This window comes from Myxine glutinosa, chromosome 7 (assembly GCF_964187855.1).
Source record: "Myxine glutinosa chromosome 7, kmMyxGlut1.1, whole genome shotgun sequence".
Lineage (NCBI taxonomy): Eukaryota > Metazoa > Chordata > Myxini > Myxiniformes > Myxinidae > Myxine > Myxine glutinosa.
The window spans coordinates 5257583-5280685 of record NC_136267.1 but is presented as its reverse complement, the minus strand read 5'-3'; the positions used below and the strand labels follow the sequence as shown (position 1 = coordinate 5280685).

The window sequence follows — 23103 nt, the reverse complement described above, 5'->3', positions numbered from 1 at the left end:
GCCTTGCACCCTTGTATTTGTATATGGTAAATTGTCTTGCTGAGGCTACAGTATGATTAAAAACAAGCAAAACATAGGATACATGTTAGGAGAACTTCCTTTGGTGTTTCTATTTGTTAGATCTTTCCCCTGATACGACGGAAGCTTACCTCATGGCCTCTGCATTCAACGGGGATGTGACTAGCCCCTCCGATGATGATGATGATGATGAGCAGGTGCAGCCTGGAGAAACTGTGCCACAGACAAATGGAGACGTAGCAGGAGAAGAAAGAGGTAATGGAGCTGCAAACAGCAATGTGAATGACGCGGCGATGAGGCATGGCTCGTTAAATGATTACTTGGATGCTATAGCTGACAGAACAGCAGCTGAACGGATTCCTTATCAAATGACAAGTGCTGCTAATAATGGGGCCGTGCGGAAACCGGTCAGTCCAGCTGTGCCCGTAGGTCTCAGTAGCAGCTTTCCAACAACCAACAGGTTAAACAGCATCTTGTACATTGACTTGGATGGGGAAGGCCAAGCGTCGCCTGTTGGTGAAGCTACACTTCCGATCACTCATTCGCTGGTCGAAGAGAACCCGGTAGAAGGTCAATGGATAACTGCGATACCAGGTTTGATCGTTGCTGGAGACCTGGAGAATGCTGTAGCAGCAGAATCTGAGCTTCCAGAAACACCCCGTACACACTACGTTTCGTTGCACCGGCTTTTGCACAGTTTGCCATCCACGCGATTTCCAAGTGATAGTGAAAATACTGTGGATGTGGGCCCGACTAGGCTAGAAGCCTTGTGTAATGAAGATTCTATATGTAGCCGTACACCTGGTACTGGTGAAGAAAGAAGTGGTGGTGTTTGGAGGACCAGTGCTTGTTTTGTGACAGGAGTAAGCAATGATAATGCACGAGCTGAGACCCCTGATGGAACTGATCGGAATGGGAACATGGTTGACAGGGAAATGATACAGAATTTTCACCATGAGGCGAATGATTCAGGGATTTGTGATGACATTGTCAGTTTGAATGCGAGTGAGGGTGTTGTAAGATCCATCGGGGAAGACACAAGACCGGATAATCCTCCAGGAGCAGAATCGATTGACCAAAGGGTGGTATATCATCAAGATCAGGTGGAGGGAAAGACTAGCTCGACAATTGGATCGCCGAACGAGCTTTGGTCTGTAACTAGCACGGTTGGGGATTCTGAGGAAATTCCGAGGAGAGGACCCGGAACACAGGGTGGGTGGAACTGGAATCCTTCGGTGCAGCGGGGCAACGAATTTGTGATTGAGGCTCAGGACCCTGGCAGGATGACACACAATGAGCAGGAAGTTCTTTCAGCGATAACTGAGCCGTCACCAATCAATGAGAGAATGCCATTTGGCAGTGATGTTGGTTTACGGTTTGATGGAGATAGCAGTGACTATGAAGTCCCTCGCACGCCAGGCCGTGCCACCCGGTTCTCATCGGCGGAGAGCGGCGCCACGCGCTTCTCTTCCTTCGACAGCACTCGATTCTCGGAGATGACCATTTTCTCATCGCAGGATGAGGACGAAGGAAGCTGTGCCTTTGAATCTATGCGGGAATTTCTTCCAGAGGAACAACCTTGTTCGGAGCTCAGAGGAACTGAGGTGAGATCTTGCTGTTTTGTAGGCTGTACTTTGCGGCCTCAAAATGGGATGGTTATGTGGATCCCTATGGGTTCATGTTCTTACGAAGATTTTGGAAATGTTAATAGAATGAACCAGTGGGTTGAAAAGTAACAGGTGTGTTATTGCTGCGCTGCCAGCCGACGAGGGATTTAGAGGTTGTGAGCAGCATCGAGCGTGGCGAGGCAGATGGACGTGGAGAGGAACCTGACTGTGCTGGTAATGGTAATATGGTGTGGCAACGCCGTCGGAGCATACAAGTCAATGAGGAAAGCCCAATCCTTGGCACCGAGGATGCACAACAGGAGGCAAACGGTGCAGCGGGACCATCTGAAGGTGCGAGGGTTTACTTATTGCATTGGTCTTCCCCCCATTTGTTAGTATGTGCTCTTCCTCATCTGATGGAGAAATTCTCTTTTGCAGTTGGACAAGCTGAACATGGTGCAGAACATCCCCCTTTATGCCAGCTGCCGTCCATTCGGCAGGATATGAGTCGCTATCAGAGAATCGATGAACCACTGCCCGCCAGTGAGTTTACTTCTGCACGTAATGTATATACCTCCGTAAAAATGTTTTCAGTGTTTGAGGTAGTATTGAGTCACATGGGGCAACATACTGGTGAGTGTGGTAGATACTTTGAAAAAGGGAGATGGATACTTTGAGAGCTGGTAGGTCTCCGTCTCCGTTCCATCTCCCGAAACCCACCCACGTGTGTAGATAGCAGCCAAGAACAACAACTTACACACACGCACGCACGCACGCACGCACACACACACACACACACACATACATACACATATACATACACATATACATACACATATACATACACATATACATACACACACACATACATACATACACACACACACCGTGCTCAGATTCTCTCACACACACACACACACACACACACACACACACACACACACACACACACACACACACACACACAAACACGAATACTTTGAGACCTGGGAGGTCTACGTTCCACCTTCTGAAACCCTCATGAAGATAACAACCAACGTGAGGTAAGTATGTAGTTAATAAGTGGAATAGTTAGCTTGGTCAGAAACCAATGCACAGAAACCATGTGTTGTGTTCAGGCATCCTCATAATGCATATGCCATTGTTGGGATGCTTAAGAAGCGAATGTACATTAGTCTCTCATTGTAACGTTTGTCACGTTGTTATTGATTTATTGGTGGCGTTTTCCTCCTGTAGATTGGGAGGCACGAATCGACAGCCACGGGCGGATATTTTACGTGGATCATATCAATCGCATGACGACATGGCAGCAGCCGGAAGCTGCCGCATCCCCCCAGCTGCTTCAGCGCTCCAGCTCGATCCACGCGGTTCAGCAAATGGAACAGCTCAACCGAAGGTATGCGCCCACCAGGGTACCCACCGAGAAGATGTAATTTTGGTTCCTAAGATGTGCTCATTGGATTTGAATATGCCATTGAACATGTAACCCGCTTAGGTTTGGCAGATAAATTGATATTTTGTGGGTTTTTGTATTTAATGATTTATTTTCAATTTTTTGTTCTTTAAGTACAAATTACTCTGATCTTTTACATTGATCTCAGGAGTAATTTGTACTGAAATCATATGCAGGGCAAAGATATTGGTAGACTTCATTGTACTTTGACATGAAGTACAAGAACACTAAAAGACAAAGTGCTGGCACATGTAGCATGTGGAATTTGAGCTCTGCTCCCATGTCTCACGATGCATCGGGTCAGACGGGAACATCAACAGGTCAATTCCTTATATGGACTGTCGTTCATCGAAACAGGAATGCTCTTTGGCCACTTTTGCCACAAATTCTTGTTTCTTCCACAAGCAAACCACAAAAACAATCCAGAGCTACAGAATTGTAGTGTCCGGTCACATTGTCAATGAAGCCACCCAAGGACAGGTGTTTCACTATTTAGGAATCACCAGTTCAGGGGTAGTTTGTTGTTATTCTGACAAACAGTTGAAACATCCAGGGTTAAACAAGGTTGTGAACAAGGACAGGTGGGATTTGAACTTGCCAATGAGCACAACCTTGGCTTGATTTAGGTAGGTGGCTTTCTTTTGTGTAAGTGCAAAATCTAGGTTCATGGAAATATAGGTTCACGGTGAGGGAGGGCCACCAACATTTCAGGACAGTGGCACATTAGACCCCAAAGTGCCTTTCGTGAAATGTAGTGTTATCACCAGCACTCTGAATCGATATGCAAGCCCTTGCATTACCTTTTGCTGAAGATGTGTTCAGTGGTGAAGAAGCTCTTCAAATGAGATACGTTCAGTTGTGCAAGACACACCAAAAGATCTGTTGTGTCGACAGTTCTGGTAATGCTGAACCACCATGCCGGGGATCAATTGTTTCCCGAGGATAGGCCGAATCCCACGAGGGGCCCCATCGCAATGGTCACATGTGACCACCGGTTGGAAATGCTTCTTCCGCCGGTCTCTTGAAGCAAGCGCATTACAATTTCAACCTCCTCCAGGGGTTTACCATAGCCGAGCCAAAACAGTTTCTTGTGCATGAGGTTGGCAATGGCGGACCGCTGCACGACAAGTGTTCTTGTGGAATAACAGGTTTATTTAAATAAGGCACAGGACACCAAATATGGAGAATCCCACGACGAAAGGCCGACAAACACAAAGCAAATGCACAGAAATAAGTAAATAAAACCTACCTAAATAAAAGAAATAAGTAAATATAATGAAACTCTTAATCTTCAATACTAACAAATGTGTGTGTACGTGTATTGTGTGCGTGTGTGTCGATGGTTGTTATCTCCAAATGCGGTTTTCAACAGATGGAGCGGAGCCCTCCCAGGTCTCGGTGTATCCACCTTTGTGTGCGTGTGCGCGTGTGGCGTCTCCTCCATAACTCCAAAACCATGAAACCTAGTGGCCCGAAACTTTGCATGCATACCACGGGAACTCCAAGGTAGTGCTTGAATTATAACCCGGTGTTTGGGTAAATGAAAATACCCGTTTTGAACATAATTAACGGCCTTAGTTAATTAAAACAAAAACAGGCTTCTCCTTGGTCAGCCCGCTCTCCTAATCTATCTGCAGCGATCTTAACCTTTGTTTCAGCTTGCTCAAAAACGCCTTGCTTTGGAACAGAGCACACAGGCCTCTGGTGCACATTTGAAGACTGAACAACGCGCCTTGTAATCATTAAATGAAGGTACCGTTTTGAGGAAACAAAGGTACATTTTGATTACAGGTACGTTTTGGAAACAAAGGTACATCCGGTACCGGATCGTACAGAGGAAACGAGGTGATGCGTGTTTTTTTGGGAGCGATTGCTGCAGTGATCCCTTCCTCATAATGCAGATGCAAGGAAACAGTGAAATCCTTAATAAATAAATAAAACTTATGGTTTTCAACCGACACTACAAGGCTTACAATAAACTGATGGACATGTAATTCACATATAATGTGTAGTAAATAAACATTAGAGGTGAAGAAAATCAGCTTGGTCGTGAAATGCCTTCATGCGTAATTAATTAGTTGGCCGGGGAAATTCCCCAGAGATTTTTATTATTATTATTATTTCTTTTTTTCTAAGTTATTAAGTTCACATCCACTTTAATATACACGCTACAAAAATGTATTTGTGGGAGAAGGGAGGGGAAGGGATGCGGTGGAGAGGAGGGAATGGAAGGGATGGGATGGGATGGGGAGGAGGGAGGAAAAGGGATGGGGGTGGGATTCTGGAAGCAGGGAAGCAGTCTGGGTGGTGTGGGAGAAGGTAGGGGATTGGGTAGTGTGGGAGAAGGTAGGGGATTGGGTGGAGTGGGGGAGAGGAAGGTGTGGTGCCAGAGTCTGGAGGGAGTGTGGGTGGGGTGGGAGGAGGCAGGGAAAGGGGTGGGATGAGGATGGGGAGAGGAGGGAGGGGGGAGGGGAAGAGGTGGGGTAGCAGTCTGAGGGGGCGGGGGGCGGATTGGGATATGGGGATGGGGTGGGAAGAGGGAGGTGGGAAGATCGGGGTGGGTGGAGGGATCTGGCATTGCTGGGCAATACTTGGTACCTTTGCTCGTACAGAATAAAATAACCTATGGTGACACCAGGATCCACTCATTCACACATTCGCGCACAATGTTGGGCCAGGTGAGATTTTCTTTTGAAGGATTCCAGTACCGGATCAAAATCACCCCACCTCCCCCCTCACCTGGTTCACAGACGGGACAAAAGCAAATTAAGCTTTCTTACCTCATGTCGATGTCAACTCTGCCCCCCCTTCACGGTATACAGAAGCACAGGACAACAACTTCTTCTCATGGGTCCCTGATTTACAGAAAAATGTTCGAAGCTACTCAAACGCATGGACCAGGCTAACTTAACATCTACCTAATACGTACCCTCTCCAACGTAAAAGTATCATAAGGTGGGAATATGAAAAATATATACTTTTATGCTTTGTCGTGTTTCCAACTTCCACCAATAACTACAAGCGATTAAATATTGGAACTTTACATGCCGGGAATTAATATCTGCAGATAGCCGGCTTAAGGCTATATTTGGGCAATGTGCCACTGTTCTCACATGTGTTCTTATCAAAACAAAGGGATTGTGCCGTGCCTGCACCGTATATTAAACTGTGCCATGCCTAATCAGTTTAGTTCCCCCAATAAATTTCAAATAACTGAATCGTTAAATGCAAGAGAGTTGGCATGAAACAGACACATAGTGTAAGTTCATAATTTAATTGAACATGATACACACGGCACATAATCCTGGATGGGAAGGCAGACAGAAAATGCAATTGTTATTTACACAACTTAGTACAACAAAGAAACTAACACCTGCTTAAGGGCCCACATGCACGCAGTCAGGCCCACTGAACCAGTGAGACGATGTAAGGACCGACAGTTTGTCCCAAAATGACACCGTGTTGGGGATGCTTGCAAAGTTCACCAAAATCGGTTTAAGAGCCTTGTGTACCTCTGTCTAGAGGCGTCCATAGTGAATCGGGTTTCAACGTCTCTGTCTGTGAGGACTTGTGGTTCCTTTCCCGTCCTTGATGCATTGTCGTCGGCGTACCACGGGTGCCAGACCCGACTGATCGACAGCGCCGATCCTGACCTGCCAAGTAGTATAGGCCACTGACATCCACATTGGAAGGTCCAGCTACCAACTAATGAGTGTCAGAAAGCAGTTTCCCCCACCTCCTTCCCCAACCCCTTAAAAAGTAACGAATAATCGGAGCATTGTATCTTATTTGTGGAACGTTTTGAATGTTTGGTAGGTGGCGCCATGACACTTGTTCGTAAATGTATGTGTATGTGCTTCTACCTCTTGCATGTGATGTAGGTACCAGAGTGTCCGACGCACAATCACAAGCGAACGACCAGAGGAATCTGCCCCTGCTGGAATCGTTGAAGGGACGCCAGATGATGCTGAAGGCGTGGCTTTGCATCCTGGTAACAAATGAATTTCTCCTTTAATAATCTTAACCAAAGTGTGAATGGAGACTTGAACACATCATTTATTTTACGATTATGTGAATTAAATTTAATTGTGGGAATAAAACTCTATTTCTAAAAAGAACAATGGGAATACTTGGCACATTTCGTACACTCGGTGCTGTTGCGCTGAATCCTGTAGTGAGGCGGTTGCAGTCAAGCAACTTGCTTTCCTAACATGGAAAACTAACCTCACAGAGGGTAACTTTCATTCATTCTGTAAGGCTTGCAACAAGTGTGTCCATCCTGAGGCAAGCCAGAAAACATCGTCTTCCCAATCTTAGGATGAACTCTCCAATCAGTCTCCTCCTCCAAGTCATGGTGGTGCCTTGTCAAGTCCATCTCTGGTGTATGCTCCCCTTTAATCCCGTCGCTCACTTCAAAAGGTTGTACTGCAACCTCTGCCTGAGATAAGGCAGAATGTCTAAATTCTGTCTTTGTCTCCAAATTTCATGTACACAACCCATCCTGCTCTTTCCCCATCTTGCCCTGGCATGCCCACTGTCTACTGGACTCTGTGTCCTCACCTGAGAAGGTAGAGGATGTTCTTTGCAGCCACCATGCCTCAATGATGAGCCTAGATGGCATTAGTGCCCATGTTTTCAGATCCTACTGTACTGTTCTTGCTTCCCCTTTGTCTGCTCTAGTCAGTCTGTCCTCCTTGTGCTGCCTCCTCTCTCCATGGAAGTCAGCAAACATCACTCCCGTCCGTGTCCACAAAAATAGATCCACTCAATTACAGACCAGTAAACTTGCTTCCAATTATAAACTAGAAAGCATCTGAAAATGCAAAATCCGTCCACGCCTATTTGTATTCAGACGTCTTTGTCTTCTTCCGCATGCTCAAAATAACAAAAACTATTTTTTTTAAAAATACAAAATGAAAATTGATGATTTTATGCAGCGTTGACCTTTGACCGTTTGATCTAAAAAAAATAATCAGCTTCTAGGTTTTGATTGGTGAACCAATTTTCTGTGACCCAATATCAAAATTCTTAAAATCTCAGGTCAATTGAAAGAAAATTGACTATTTATGCAACCTTGACCTTTGACCTTTTGGTCTAAAAACAAAACAAAAACAATAGGCTCCTACCTTTTGATTAGTGAACCAATTCTGTGACCCAATATGCAAATTCTTAAAATTTCAGGTAAATCGAATGAAAATTGACAATTTTATGTGATGCTGACCTTTGACCTTTTGACCAAATTAATAATTTGTCTTCTCCATATTATCATAATGCAGCTTTGTTGAAAATTTGATGACAAAACTCAAATGGTAAATTTAAATTTCAGGTCAATTGGATGAAAATTGATGATTTCAAGTCACACCGTGACATGCAATTTAATGAGAAAGAATAATACTAATAATAGAGCAAAGTACAAGATATATTTACACACAAATAACAATTACATATAAAACATAAAACAATACAAGTCAGGAGACGACGATGGTTCACGAGCGAGCGGTATTCAATGACAAAGGACGGACTATAACCGAAACAGGCCCGGACAGGCCAGGCCCAGATATGTCAAAACGAAGGTTACTGACCTTGAAATGGGACAGAAAATAATGTATAATCAGTTATGAAGTTAGTTAGCTACACAATACCGAAAATTCGGTTCAATTCCGACAACTTTGAAACTTTGACCTTTGTGACCTTCAAAGGTCAAAGGTTGAGGATTCTGAAATTTGTTGAAAACTTGTATTTCATGATGTATGTGATAATATAAGATCATGTACGACATTTCACCCTATCAGGAAGCGAACAATGTAATAAAACCATCAAAAATCGACTTTTCTAAATTTTGTGACCTCGTGACCTTGACCTTGGGGCGAAAATGAAAAATCGAGCTCCGTGGGGTTAGACACGTGACATTGGCCTAACCAAATACCGAAACCCCTGTCAGATTCCACCAAACCCCTCAGAGAAGATATAGCTTGAACTCGATTACCCCCTAATAAGACATCTTTTTCGGGCGTGGCTCCGCCCACAATGGGCGTAATACGCCCACTCTAGGCAGGACACAACTAGATCATGATATCAACCTCCCACCCAAGTTTCATCAAGACCGGATGATATCATCGGGTAGTTATGCTGCGGACAGACAGACAGACACACAGACAGACGCACTCACATGACGAATATAGTGGTCACTTGATAACTCATGAACCAAAAATAAGATACTTAATAGGTACATAAATATTTACATAGGTTATATTTGCTCACATTTACATGAGGGGGTGGGGGGTGGCGGTGGAGGCTGAGGTGGCTTGAGTGAGGGGAGGTAGGAGGGGAGGTGAGTGGTGGGGTTATGGAGACGAAAAGACAGAAGTGACCAGCTGATCATCCAATAGGGAGTGATCCACTTAATTACATCTGAGAAACCAATAAAAATAAAAACCAGATCAGGGGTTGAGGTTACCTCGTTGTTTCGTGGGTCACGTGGTTGGGCGTTGGTGAATCTGCCGCTGAGAAACCGTGATTCGAGGAGGTTCCTGATCACGTGGTTTGCTTTTGCCAGAAGGGAGAAGGCCCAGAACCCTTCAGGCTCTCGTCTAGTGCTCCTGCAGGACCAAACGGTGCACGTTAACACAACTTAGTGAGTGCTCAAGCAATTTCCAAATGATAATAAACTATTTTGTCAACGACATAAGACAGATCGACGACTTAAACTGATGTCTCCGATTTTCCAACGACGTTAAAACGATGTCGTAAACTGATGGAAGTTAAAGCGCTCGTTAATTGTACCTTTAATCGCTTACAGTTCCATAAAAAATGGTTTTACAGAGGTCGAGTTTGTAAACTTTCAGCATTTCATCACAAATATAAACATTAACATTGCACATATTCTTCCATCGCAAACTGAAACACCAAGGAGACCATGCCCCTTTGCAGGGAATAAACTTGAATCTGAGCGAGGCTGCTTCACAAATCGATTAAAACACTGGAACGGCATTCGGAAGAGTGCAAACCTCCACCAGGCTAATGTCTAATGATAGGCCACATCTGGAATGGAACCAAAAGCTATTCGGATTGTTTTTGTCACCTAAACAACTCGTCCACTTAGTTTTGTCATAACTCGTCCACAACTTTTTGAAATATCATGCTGTATAGTATATCGGTTTTAGCCCCATCTCTCAATGGTGAACAATCACTTTAAAAAATTTTCTCGTATCCGGGTTTGGATCTTCAGCAAAATTTAATCAAATCTTCCTTGTGACAAACCCAACCCCTACACCAAATTTTGTCCGATTCCATCCATAACAACAACAACAACAACAACAACAACATGCATTTTAAGGCCATTTTCCCTGCTAGAGCGGGGCTTAGCCTTGCGGTCCCCATGACGATCTTCTCCATTTTGCCCTATTTTCTGCATCTCTCCTTGTTTAACCCCCTTGCCCGCATTTCTTCTTCCACCATCTTTAGCCAAGTCTTTCTCGGTCTTCCCCGTCCTCTACTTCCTTCTACGTTCATTTCCATCACTCTTCTGAACCAGTCACTTTCATGCTTCCTCAACACATGACCAAACCATCTCAACCTGTTTCTCTTCACAGCATCAATCACAGGCTCTATTCCCATCATCTTTCGCAATTCATCATTTGTCTTCCTCTCTCTCAACGATACTCCGCACATCCACCGAACCATTCGCATTTCCACCCTTTCCAGCCTTCGTTGCTGCTCTACATTCATGACCCATGTCTCGCTCCCATAAATCATAACACTTCTCAAACATGCAGCATACACCTTTCCCTTCAGCTTCAACGACACTCCCCTCCTCGTCAGCACGCCACTCAGTTCCCGAAACTTCTTCCATGCACATCTCACTCTAGCAACCGTTGCCGAGTCTGATCCACCTTCTCCATTCAGCATGTCTCCGAGGTAGAAAAATGTTTTCACACCTTCCAGCTTCACGCCGTCTCCAAGATCCAACTCAACATTTCCTCCATCTGCAGCTCCGTCTGTGCACACCTTACATTTCAATGTAGCTGCCACACTGGTTAATGACCCTATCAGACCGCTACATTTTTGATGAACCCACTCAGCGCACATTGTACATTGAATGGAGTTCACTCCGACACCCTTCCTGCACACAGCACATGGCCACTTCCCAGTTCTTTCCACCTCACCACATGCTTTACCACTTGCCATCACCTTCGTCTTTCCTATATTCACCTTCAGACCTTTTGTCTCCATACATTCCTTCCACTTGTTCATCTTTTCCTTCAGTCCATCCATGCTTTCCGCAATCAACACCAGATCATCTGCATACAACAACTTCCACGGTAAACCCTCCTTCACGTTCTGAGCCAGCACCTCCATCACAGCTACAAATAGTAGTGGACTTAGTACCGACCCCTGATGCACTCCCACCCTCACCTCAAACTCACCACTGTTCCCGTCCTTCGTCCTTACAGCTGTGCGTGCTCTTTTGTACATTGCCATCACTACTCTGATCAACCATTCCTCCACTCCTAACTTCCTCAATGCCCATGTCAATACTTCGCGTGGAACCCTATCGAATGCTTTCTCCAGATCAACAAACCCAAGAAACAACTTCTTCCTCTTATCCATGTACTTCTCCTGCAACTTCCTCACAATAAAGAGCACGTCTGTCGTTCCTCTTCCTGGCATAAATCCAAACTGCATTTCATCGATCTTCACCTTCTTCCTTATCCTCCTCTCCAACACCCTTTCCAATTCCTTCATTCCATGCTCCAATAACTTTATCGCTCGGTACGAGCCACACTCCAGAGGGTCACCTTTCCCCTTGTATAGAGGGACGAGGGTACTCAGTTCCCAATCCACTGGAATGCGGCCTTCTTTCACCACCAGATTACAGATCTCTGTCATTCTCTTCACACCCCAACTTCCTGCTGCCTTCAACATACCTCCCACAACTCCCGTCGGCCCTCCCGCTTTTCTACTCTTCATTGCTTTTATCGCTTCCTCAAGTTCCTTCTCAGTTATCTTCGCTGCCGGTCCTATAACTGAGTTACTCTCTATGTTGCCATCCCATTCATTCTCTGAATTCAACAGCATTTCCATATATCTTTTCCATCTTCCTTTAATTACATCTGGGTCCACAACGATTTGTCCCACTTCATCCTTCAAGCAAATCACCCCCATCACATCACACCTCTCTTTCGCTATCTGCTTTGCAATCTTGAATATCGCTCTCTGACCCTCTTCCGAATTCAAGCGTTCTCCGAACATTTTCCTCCGTGCCTCCTGGGCCTTTGCTACCTCTTTCTTTGCAGCCTTCTTGGCTGCCTTATAACTTTCATGCTCTGCTTTTTCTGCTCCCGTACCCTTCGCTTTCCGCCACTCCTTGAACTTCTTCCTCTTCTCGTCAATCCTCTTTCCAACTTCATCATCCCACCACCATGTTTCCGAGTGCCTCGGTGGTCCTTTTGTCCATCCACATACCTCACCAACGGCTCCCAACAGACTATCTTTCATTGACATCCAACCATGTTCAAGCTCAACCACATCATCCTCTACCCTACTCAGCCTCTCTTTTAATGCCTCCCTTACTGTCACCTCTTTCAACCTCCACACCTTCATTCTCGGTTGGTACTTCACCCGCCGAGCTCTCCTCGCACCTTTCACCCTGATGTCGCAGACAACCAAGTGGTGCTGTGAAACAGCCTCCTCCCCCGGGATTACCTTTATGGCCCGGAGGTGCCCCCTATCTCGCCTACGCACCATCAGGTAGTCAACGGTTGTCGTCGACCCACCTGACGTGTATGTAACAAGCTTATTATCCCCTTTCTGGAACTGAGTATTACAAATCAACAAATCAGCTCCATCAGCAAACTCCAAAATCCTTTCACCTTCTCCATTTCTCACACCATATCCGTAACCCCCATGAACTCCCTCAAAACCGTCCATACTCCTTCCCACATGTCCATTTAGGTCTCCTCCTACCACAACAACTTCCTCATCTTTCACGTTTTCCATCAGCTTCTCTATCGCACACCAGAACTTGTCCTTCTCTTCATCGCTCCGACCAACCTGCGGAGCATATCCCGAGATGACGTTCACCAAGAGCTTTCCAATCATCATTTTCACCATCATCAACCTATCACTCACTCTAGTCACACTCACCACACTGTCTACAAACTCCTCATAAAACAGGACACCAACACCATTCATGCCTTCTGGGCACCCTTGCCACACAAACTTGTATTTCTGTCCCTGCCTACCCTTCACCATTCTCACACCACTTCCCTTCCATCTCGTCTCCTGCACACAACATATGTCCACTCTTCTTCTGACCAATACTTCCACCACTTCTCCTGATCTCCCTGTCATTGTCCCTACATTCCATGTCCCAAACCTCAGAAACCGATCTCCACGTCGGGCATCAGATGTTTCGTCGTCATAAATGGAGTGATTTCCACCCTTGCTTCGATCGGGTTCCCCACCTTGAGTTTTGACGAGATGGAGTGGGGTTCCCCATGGGGTACTTCGGGCTGTACCCTGCCCATATGTAGTTGTAATTGTCATGGTTCTCTTTTTGAGGCAATGTTTTTATGGCCGGATGCCCTTCCTGACGCCAACCCTCTTAGTCGCCTCTTACGACATGCAGGGATATGGTGTACCTATTCTAACCAGGGTACACACCGGGATAAAGCTTTGAATAAAACCAAACGGGTTTAATCCCGAACAAATAAACGGAGAATTAAATCAATAATAACTATATACAATAAAGTAAAATAATCCGATAAAAACTAAGGCGTCAAGTCACAAGCACAGACGGGGCGAGGGACATAAAATGGCGACTTATCTCTGCTCTTTCAGATGACACAGGCTTCCCAAGAGAAACCAGCACCCAAAGCATTTTGAACAAAACCTGGTGCCCATGTTGCAGTCAGTGCCGTAAGCTTGCTTTGATAGAGCTGATATTTTTGGTGACGCATTTTTGTGAGCTCAATGAACTCAACGAAAACGGAATTATGTACAAAAATAAACAGGTTTATTACCACGGATGCCGATAATACAAAATAAAACGCGCCGGTCTAATCCCTCTAACTGGAGCGCTCCTATGACAGACACACACACATACAGATGGGGAGGATATATGAAAAATAAACGTTGTGTGTTTTATCATGCACTTAGCTCTGATCGTTCGGTGCGTCGTCTGCAATCGCCCAGGCCCCCCGTTCCCGTGCGGGGAGAAGGCCACAGTCCATAACATCCATAATATTATGAGATATCCTGTTCACAGTCAGACAGACGGATGAAAACATAATCATAGTCCACCTTTGGTGGCGCAGGTAATAATGATATCCCCAGGCTTTCAAACCTGTTCCAAAATGATGCAGATTGCAGGGTTTGAGAGATGCCATGTAGGAATGTCTCCATACTTTTGAATTGTTGTAATTGTGGATTGTGGAAGCAATGTCTGCCATAGCCCCTTAACCGATTATCGAGTGCCATGTGGTCGGCTCACCAACTGTGTTGCTGCAGAGATCAGGGTGGATGGGATGTCTCCACATCAGTCGCCGGCCTGCTTGACTGTGCTCCTGCAGTCTCCGGCTGTGAAATTCCTGTGCAACCCGGACTTCTTCAATCTGCTGCATTCGAACCCGGTAAGCCGGAGGACCTGCAGTTTGCTCACAATCTGCGCACACGTGTGTTCGGGCCGTACCATTGCCCATCCTTGACCGATTCTAACATGTCCAAGATGGTGCAATGAAATGGTCACCTAAAACCATTGGTGACTGTGTCGTTGTTTCGACATCACTGTGGCTTTCTCAAACCGTGGAAATGTGACGTTTCGCTTTTCAACATGTACTTTTTTCTGTTCTTCTGATTGTCTGGCAGAGTGCATACCACATGTTCGCCAACAGCACCTGCTTGAAGCACATGATCAGCAAAATTCGACGAGATGCACATAGCTTCGAACGTTATCAACACAACCGAGACCTGGTGTTGTTCCTCAACGCCTTTTCCAACAAGCAAATGGAGCTTCCTCGAGGCTGGGAGATGAAGATCGACCATCAGGGAAAGGTGCGACACTGGGAGGACAGGTGGACAGTTAAAAGGGTGCATGCAAAAGTGAAATAGTCAAAGGATATGGCTTTTTGAAATTTTTGAATTTCACTTCTTAAACATAGAATATCCTATAAACTGGATCCAAACAAATCTACATTATAAAACAGAAGTGTGTCTGTCCGTCCTTGTCCGTCTGTCCGTCCTATAAACGTTCGGCTAACCCCCGCTCTTGCAGGGAAAATGGCCTTTAAAATGCATGTTGTAGTGTGTCTGTCCGTCCGTCGCAAAACTACTCCCTCAGTTTTGGGGCTAGCCCCACCAAACCTTCTGTGGAACGTTTTGGGGTCCCAGTGGATATTGTAAAGTAGGTATGACGTTCACTGGATTCCTAAATACAATTATGGTTTTGAAATTGACTCGATACGAACCTGTTCCCAAATCCGGAAGTGAACAGATGACGACAATGGGCTGGTTTGATAATATCTCCATAGTCAAAACAATCGTGATTTAAAACAGTATTTTGTTATATTATTAATGTATGATTGGAATGATGCTGTTTGGAATGAAAATACACATATTGAGTTTAAATATGAATGACGAAATGATGTGCTTTGGAGTCGAAACCAAGCCTGGTGTTGGCTTAGCGGTTAGGGCACAGGCGTGGGAGATCATAGGATCCCAGGTTCGAATCCCGGTCAATCGCTGAATTAACGCCAGGGGGTGGACTCAGCCTCTCATCCTTCCGAGGTCGGCAAATTGAGTACCAGCTTGCTGGGATGAATGATCCTGGTGTGTACCCCGATTTAGAATAGGTACACCGTATCTCTGCGCATCGTAAGAGGCGACTAAGGGTTGGCGTCAGGAAGGGCATCCGGCCATAAAAACATTGCCTCAAACAGGGAACCATGATTGTCATGGGGCCCGCAAGGCTGACCCCTCAATGAAAGATAGTCTGGATGTCAATGAAAGATAGTCTGTTGGGAGCCGTTGGTGAGGTATGTGGATGGACAAAAGGACCACCGAGGCACTCGGAAACATGGTGGTGGGATGATGAAGCTGGAAAGAGGATTGACGAGAAGAGGAAGAAGTTCAAGGAGTGGCGGAAGGCGAAGGGTACAGGAGCAGAAAAAGCAGAGCATGAAAGTGATAAGGCAGCCAAGAAGGCTGCAAAGAAAGAGGTAGCAAAGGCGCAGGAGGCATGCTGGAAAATGTTCGGAGAACGCTTGGATTTGGAAGAGGGTGAGAGAGCGGTATTCAGGATTGCAAAGCAGATAGCGAAAGAGAGGTGTGATGTGATGGGGGTGAGTTGCTTGAAGGATGAAGTGGAACAAATCGTTGTGGACCCAGATGGAATTAAAGGACGATGGAAGAGATATATGGAAATACTGTTGAATGCAGAGAATGAATGGGATGGCAACATAGAGAGTAACCCAGTTTTAGGACCGGCAGAGAAGATAACCGAGAAGGAAGTTGAGGAAGCGATAAAAGCAATGAAGAGTAGAAAAGCGGGAGGGCCGACGGGAGTTGTGGGAGATATGTTGAAGGCAGCGGGAAGTTGGGATGTGAAGAGGATGACAGAGATCTGCAATCTGGTGGTGAAAGAAGGCCGCATTCCAGTGGATTGGGAACTGAGTACCCTCGTCCCTCTATGCAAGGGGAAAGGTGACCCTCTGGACTGTGGCTCGTATCGAGCGATAAAGTTATTGGAGCATGGAATGAAGGTATTGGAATGGGTGTTGGAGAGGAGGATGAGGATGAAAGTGAAGATTGACGAAATGCAGTTTGGATTTATGCCAGGAAGAGGAATGACAGATGCGCTTTTTATTGTGAGGCAGTTGCAGGAGAAGTACATGGAGAAGAGGAAGAAGTTGTTTCTTGGGTTTGTTGATCTGGAGAAAGCATTCGATAGGGTTCCACGTGAAGTAGTGACATGGGCATTGAGGAAGTTCGGAGTGGAGGAATGGTTGATCAGAGTACTGATGGCAATGTACAAAAGAGCATGCACAGCTGTAACGACGAAGGATGGGAATAGTGGTGAGTTTGAGGTGAAGGTGGGAGTGCATCAGGGGTCGGTACGAAGTCCACCACTATTTGTAGCTGTGATCGACGTGCTGGCTCGGAACGTAAAGGAGGGTTTACCGTGGGAGTTGTTGTATGCAGATGATCTGGTGTTGATTACAGAAAGTATGGATGGACTGAAGGAGAAGATGAACAAGTGGAAGGAATGTATGGAGACAAAAGGTCTGAAGGTGAATATCGGAAAAACGAAGGTGATGGCAAGTGGTAAAGTATGTGGTGAGGTGGAAAGAACTGGGAAGTGGCCGTGTGCTGTGTGCAGGAGGGGTACCAGAGTGAATTCCATTCAATGTACAATGTGCACTGAGTGGGTTCATCAAAAATGTAGTGGTCTGAGAGGGTCATTAACCAGTGTGGCAGCTACATTCAAGTGTAAGGTGTGCACAGAGGGAGCTGCAGATGGAGGAAATGTTGAGTTGGATCTTGGAGACGGCGTAAAGCTGGAAGGTGTGAAAACATTTTGTTACCTAGGAGACATGCTGAATGGAGAAGGTGGATCAGACTCGGAAATGGTTGCTCGGGTGAGATGTGCATGGAAGAAGTTTCGGGAACTGAGTGGCGTGCTGATGAGGAGGGGAGTGTCGTTGAAGCTGAAGGGAAAGGTTTATGCTGCATGTGTGAGAAGTGTTATGATTTATGGGAGCGAGACATGGGTAATGAACGTAGAGCAGCAACGAAGGCTGGAAAGGGTGGAAATGCAAATGGTTCGGTGGATGTGTGGAGCATCGTTGAGAGAGAGGAAGACAAATGATGAATTGCGAAAGATGATGGGAATAGAGCCTGTGATGGATGCTGTGAAGAGAAACAGTTTGAGATGGTTTGGTCATGTGTTGAGGAAGGATGAAAGTGACTGGTTGAGAAGAGTGATGGAAATGAATGTAGCAAGAAGTAAAGGACGGGGAAGACCAAGAAAGACCAAGAAAGACTTGGCTAAAGATGGTCGAATAAGAAATGCGGGCAAGGGGGTTAACAAGGGGAGATGAAGAAAATAGGGCAAAATGGAGAAGATTGTCATGGGGACCGCAAGGCTAACCCCCGCTCTTGCAGGGAAAATGGCCTTAAAATGCCTGTTGTTGTTGTTGTTGTGTATATATATATATATATATATATATATATATATATATACTAGCTTGGTGAGGCGAGCGCATCGACACTGAGGAGCGGGCTTATTTTAGCTGAGGCTAATGACTGTACCTGAGTTGCTGTGTTGTCATGATTTTCACCAATCATAATACAAACAATTACTTTGCACAAATGTATTTGTTGTGTTTGTGATATTACATTTTTATAGGCAATTTAGGTTGAAGATTTAGGTTGAATGTTTTTTTTTCAAGAAAGAACCCCTCTGCACATACATAGGGGAGGGGTAGGTGCAGACTGGAAGTTTGGGACGATTACACCTCACCACCACGTAATTCAAAACACCTCACCACCACGTAATACAAAATACCTCACCACCAAGTAATTCAAAACACCTCACCACCAAGTAATTTAAAACACCTCACAGCCATAAAACACGTAATAAAAACACCTCCCCACCACGAAATTTAAAACACCTCACCACCACGAAATTGAAAACACCTCACAGCCATAAAACACGCAATAAAAACACCTCACATCCATAAAACACGTAATAAAAACACCTCACCACCACAAAATTAAAAACACCTCACAGCCATAAAACACGTAATAAAAACACCTCACAGCCCTAAAACATAATAAAAACACCTCGCAGCCATAAAACACGTAATAAAAACACCTCACCACCACAAAATTAAAAACACCTCACAGCCATAAAACACGTAATAAAAACACCTCACAGCCATAAAACACGTAATAAAAACACCTCACAGCCATAAAACACGTAATAAAAACACCTTACAGCCACGAAATTAAAAACACCTCACCATCACGTCATTTAAAAACACCTCACCACCACGTAATTATAAATACCTCACCACCAATTAATTCAAAACACCTCACCACCATGTGATTTAAAAACACCTCACCACCACGTCATTTAAAAACACCTCACCAACACATAATTCAAAATACCTCACCACCACGCGATTCAAAACCACCACAACTTTATTAAAAACACTTCACAACCACGGAAACAAAAGTTTGAGAGAGTCGTTAAGTGAGAACACAGATACTGCCCAGATGTGTAGATATATAGATAAATGACTGTACCCGAGTTGCCGTTTTGTCATGGTTTAAACCAATCATAATTCAAACAATTATTTTGCACAAATGTATTTGTAATATACGTGATATCACATTTTATAAATAATTGAAGTTGAAAAAAAAAAATTCCCCCAAAAAACTCCCCCCAAAAAAAAAAATTGGAAATTTTTTCAAAATAAATACCCTGAGGACATACCGACGGGAGAGATATGTGCATTCCAGAAGTTTGGTACGATTTCACAAAAGTTTGAGAAAGTAGTTCAGTGACAAGACAACACAGGACAGATGCTGCACAGATATATATATATATATATATATTGTTGCGGATATGAGGACTGTATTTTTTGATTGTGTGTATTATTATTATTGTTATTATTATTCTGCGCCTCCTACCTCCGGAGCTGTGTAAAGGTCAAAGGGCGTCCCATAATTAGTCCATAAAGCATCCACACCACAGCTAATCATAGAATACCCCTGTTCAACAGTTATATCTTATTATGTGTTTTAGGGTAAGGCTGTGTCTCCCATTAATTGAAATACTCCATTGCACCAGTGAAAGAGATAGATTCCCTTCATTCCAATTCCCAAAACCTCCATTCCCCCTTTCATCGACTGGAAATTACCTCCCTTCCAATTGCCGCCATTGACCACGAGGCAGGGTCGGAGAAGAAAGGCATGTCTCCACCTCGTCATAGAGGGGAGGAGTGAGTCAGCCCCACTCAACCAACCACGAACAAGGGGTTGGACTTGGAGAGGGTGTGGAGAGAAACATTGAGGAGGTTCGCGAAGGTTGAGGGGTGGGGCCTATATAACCCGCAGGCAGGGCGTTTCCGAAGAGAGATGAGATTTTACAGAGAGACGAGAGGGAGTCCAAGGAGTTGAGTCCGAGAGAAGTCCAGAGTTGAGCTGCAGATCGAGCCACTGAAACTGCACTTACTGCAGCTCGAGCCACCGCAACTGCATTTACTGCAGCTGGAGCCACCGAAACTGCAGCCACAGCAGCGTGAGGCCTGGACGGCAGTTTGGAGCAGGGCCGCGAAGGGGCGGCGGCTGACCACGAGTCGATCGGCTGCAGGACCAATTGGACCTCCCTATCCCGCCAGCCATACATCTCCCGCCAGTCCTATCATCATTCCCCGCGCGAGTCTGTCATTGTTTGTTCTGTCCCTGGGTTAATTAAGACTGTAGGTAAGCTAGCGTTGCACTGTGTATCTAATCTCGTCTGTAAATAAACGTGACTGCTTTCTTCCTACTTATATGTGTAAATAATAAATCCAATTCCTCTTCTGTACGTCTTCTTCCTCTTTGTATTCGGTCGCTTTAGAGTTTTCCCGATTGAATAGCGGTGGCGCGATCCGGCCAAAGTTTGGGGCAAATCGGGTATTAGTCGGGGAATAACTGTTCGGTCGCGGTTACACCACCGCTCGGTCAAAATAACATCTTTAACCGCGTCCGTAACAATTGGTGTCCGGGAGTGAGATACGAGGCCCGAAGCGCGCTTAACGCGCTCAAAATTACAAGCTGCTGGAAATTTGTTTTGTGTTTTAAAGAAAAACCCGAATTTTGAAATCGCGCCATGGCTGGTCAAGGCGATCGGATGCCGGTGGGTGAGCTAGAGGAGGGGTTAGGAGTAACCCAGGACCTCGGGGTAATGTATATGGAGGAGGTGGTTGAGGGAGTATCAGACGCACAAAATGGCGTCCTCGCGCACGTGGGTGTAGCGGCACCAAATTTTGCCGCGCCCGCGACCGTAGCAGCGCCACTGGTGGATTGGAATCTTTTTATGATCCAAATGAAGGCCCTTATGGATGCTCAGAGTGAGCAAATGAAGGCTCAGAGTGAGCAAATGGGGAACCGAATGGATGCTCAGAGTGAGCAAATGAAGGCTCAGAGTGAGCAAATGGGGAACCAAATGGATGCTCAGAGTGAGCAAATAAGGGCTCAGAGTGAGCAATTAGGGGTAATGGGGGGCAAAATGGGGGAAATGGGGGGCGAAATGGGGGGGAAAATGGGAGAAATGGGGGAACGGCTAGAAGCTAAATTTGAGGGGTTAGACAATGGGATAAAAGGGGTGAAACATGGGTTAACGGGGGTGGAAAATAGAATGGCTGCCCAGGAGAATCAGTTAGAGGGGGTGAAAAATGGGTTAATGGGGTTAGAAAATAGGATGGAAGACAAATTGCGGGAAATAGGGGAGCAATCCGCCCGGGAAATCGAACAGATGGGGAACCAGATAGAGGAGGTGAAAATCGGGTTAGAAAGTAAATTGGATGCTCAGAGGGATGAATTCGGACAGATGAGGGTAGCATCTACAAAAGAGAGGGAGGAGATGAAAGAGGAGATACGACGAGGTGTAAGTGAGGAGGTCTCGGGGGTACGCGAGGAGGTAAAGCGAGGTGAAAAGCGTATAGAGAAAGAGGTGAGGAATAATACGGCTAGGTTACAGGGGGGAATAGAGGGTCTGACGAAGGGAGTAGAACAGTTGACAGTGGGACAAAAGGAACTAGTGGACCAAGTGGAAAAGAACACGGCAATAATCGGGGGGTTAAAAGTGACACAAAAAGACATTAAGAACGAATTAATAGCGACACAGAAGGAATGTCAGATGGTACATGAGGGGTTGTCGAAGAGGTTGGACGAGGTGACGGAGGTAATGGAGACGAAGGACCGGCAGGTGAGGACGCACATAGAAACGGTCAAGGTAGCCTTAGAGGACGAACTTGAGGAGACGCACCGGGAAATAAAAGAGGTGAAGCAAAAATTAGAGGAAGTGGAAGAAGAGGTGAGTGAAATTAAGAAGAGACGGACAGAAACTAAAAGAGAAATCCAGGAGGAGGTGATGGAATATGTACAAGGTCAGTGCTCAACTCATAATGATGTGCTCGCTCACCAAATAAAGAGTTTGCAGGTGGCAAAGGAGGTGCGGAGACGAGGTGCCAAGGTGAGTGGCGATATACGTGGAAATGTACATGATGTGAGGGGAGCTTCAGTCGGCTTGGGGGTTGATTTAGACCCGGGTGTTCGTGAGAGGCCGTTGGTGAAGTGTGCGACAGGTCTGGTGTGCGAAAGAGGAGGTGTGCGAGAATTTCCGACTATGGGGTGTGTGAGGAAAAAGTGCGCGCCAAGGAATGAGTGTGCTGTCGAGAGTGAGTCGGTCGTAGCGCGTGTGCGAGGGAGCACATGGAAGCGCGTGGTGGTGAGTGTTACAGAGGATGTAACGGGAGAGTGTGCGCAAGAGTGTGCGCAAGAAAGGTGTGTAACGGACGGGTGCATGAGGAAAGAGTGCGCTGTCGAGAGTAAGGGTGAGTGCGCTGTCGAGAGTAAGGGTGAGTGCGCTGTCAAGAGTGGTGGTGAAAATAGTGAGAGTGACACGGAGCGTGAGTTGGTTGTGACAGGTGAGCGAGGATGTACACCTGGAATGGAAGGATGCACACCTGGAATGGTAGAGCGTGTGTGGGAATGCACACTTGAGTTGGTAGTGAGGCACGTGGTTGGGTGTGCGAGTGAGAGCACACCTGTGATTGTCACAGAGGAGGGGGCGCGAAGAGGTGTGTTGGTGAGGTGTGCGAGCGACGAATGTGTGCAAAGGTGTTCGGTGGTCAGGTGTGTGACCAAGTCTGTGAGCGGAATGAGTGTACCTGGGTGTGTTGGAGAAGGTGCAATGACGAGGAGCATGGGAACAGCTGGGTGTATGAGCAAGGAAGGGGTAGCGTAGGCATGTGA

The 23103-nt window shown here is 45.8% G+C and overlaps 1 protein-coding gene across 4 annotated transcripts in view; it reads left to right on the top strand.

Annotated features, from left to right (window-relative positions):
• The window catches only part of LOC137412114 (E3 ubiquitin-protein ligase HECW2), a 318934-nt gene that overhangs the window by 120329 nt on the left and 175502 nt on the right, over positions 1–23103 (top strand). For all 4 annotated transcript variants that reach the window (XM_078781247.1, XM_078781243.1, XM_078781246.1 and 1 more), the window contains 7 exons: positions 121–1622; positions 1781–1976; positions 2064–2168; positions 2862–3021; positions 6960–7069; positions 14590–14711; positions 14947–15132. In XM_078781247.1, coding sequence (XP_078637373.1) covers positions 121–1622; positions 1781–1976; positions 2064–2168; positions 2862–3021; positions 6960–7069; positions 14590–14711; positions 14947–15132 — 2381 coding nt within the window. The remainder of the gene's footprint in view (positions 1–120; positions 1623–1780; positions 1977–2063; positions 2169–2861; positions 3022–6959; positions 7070–14589; positions 14712–14946; positions 15133–23103) is intronic.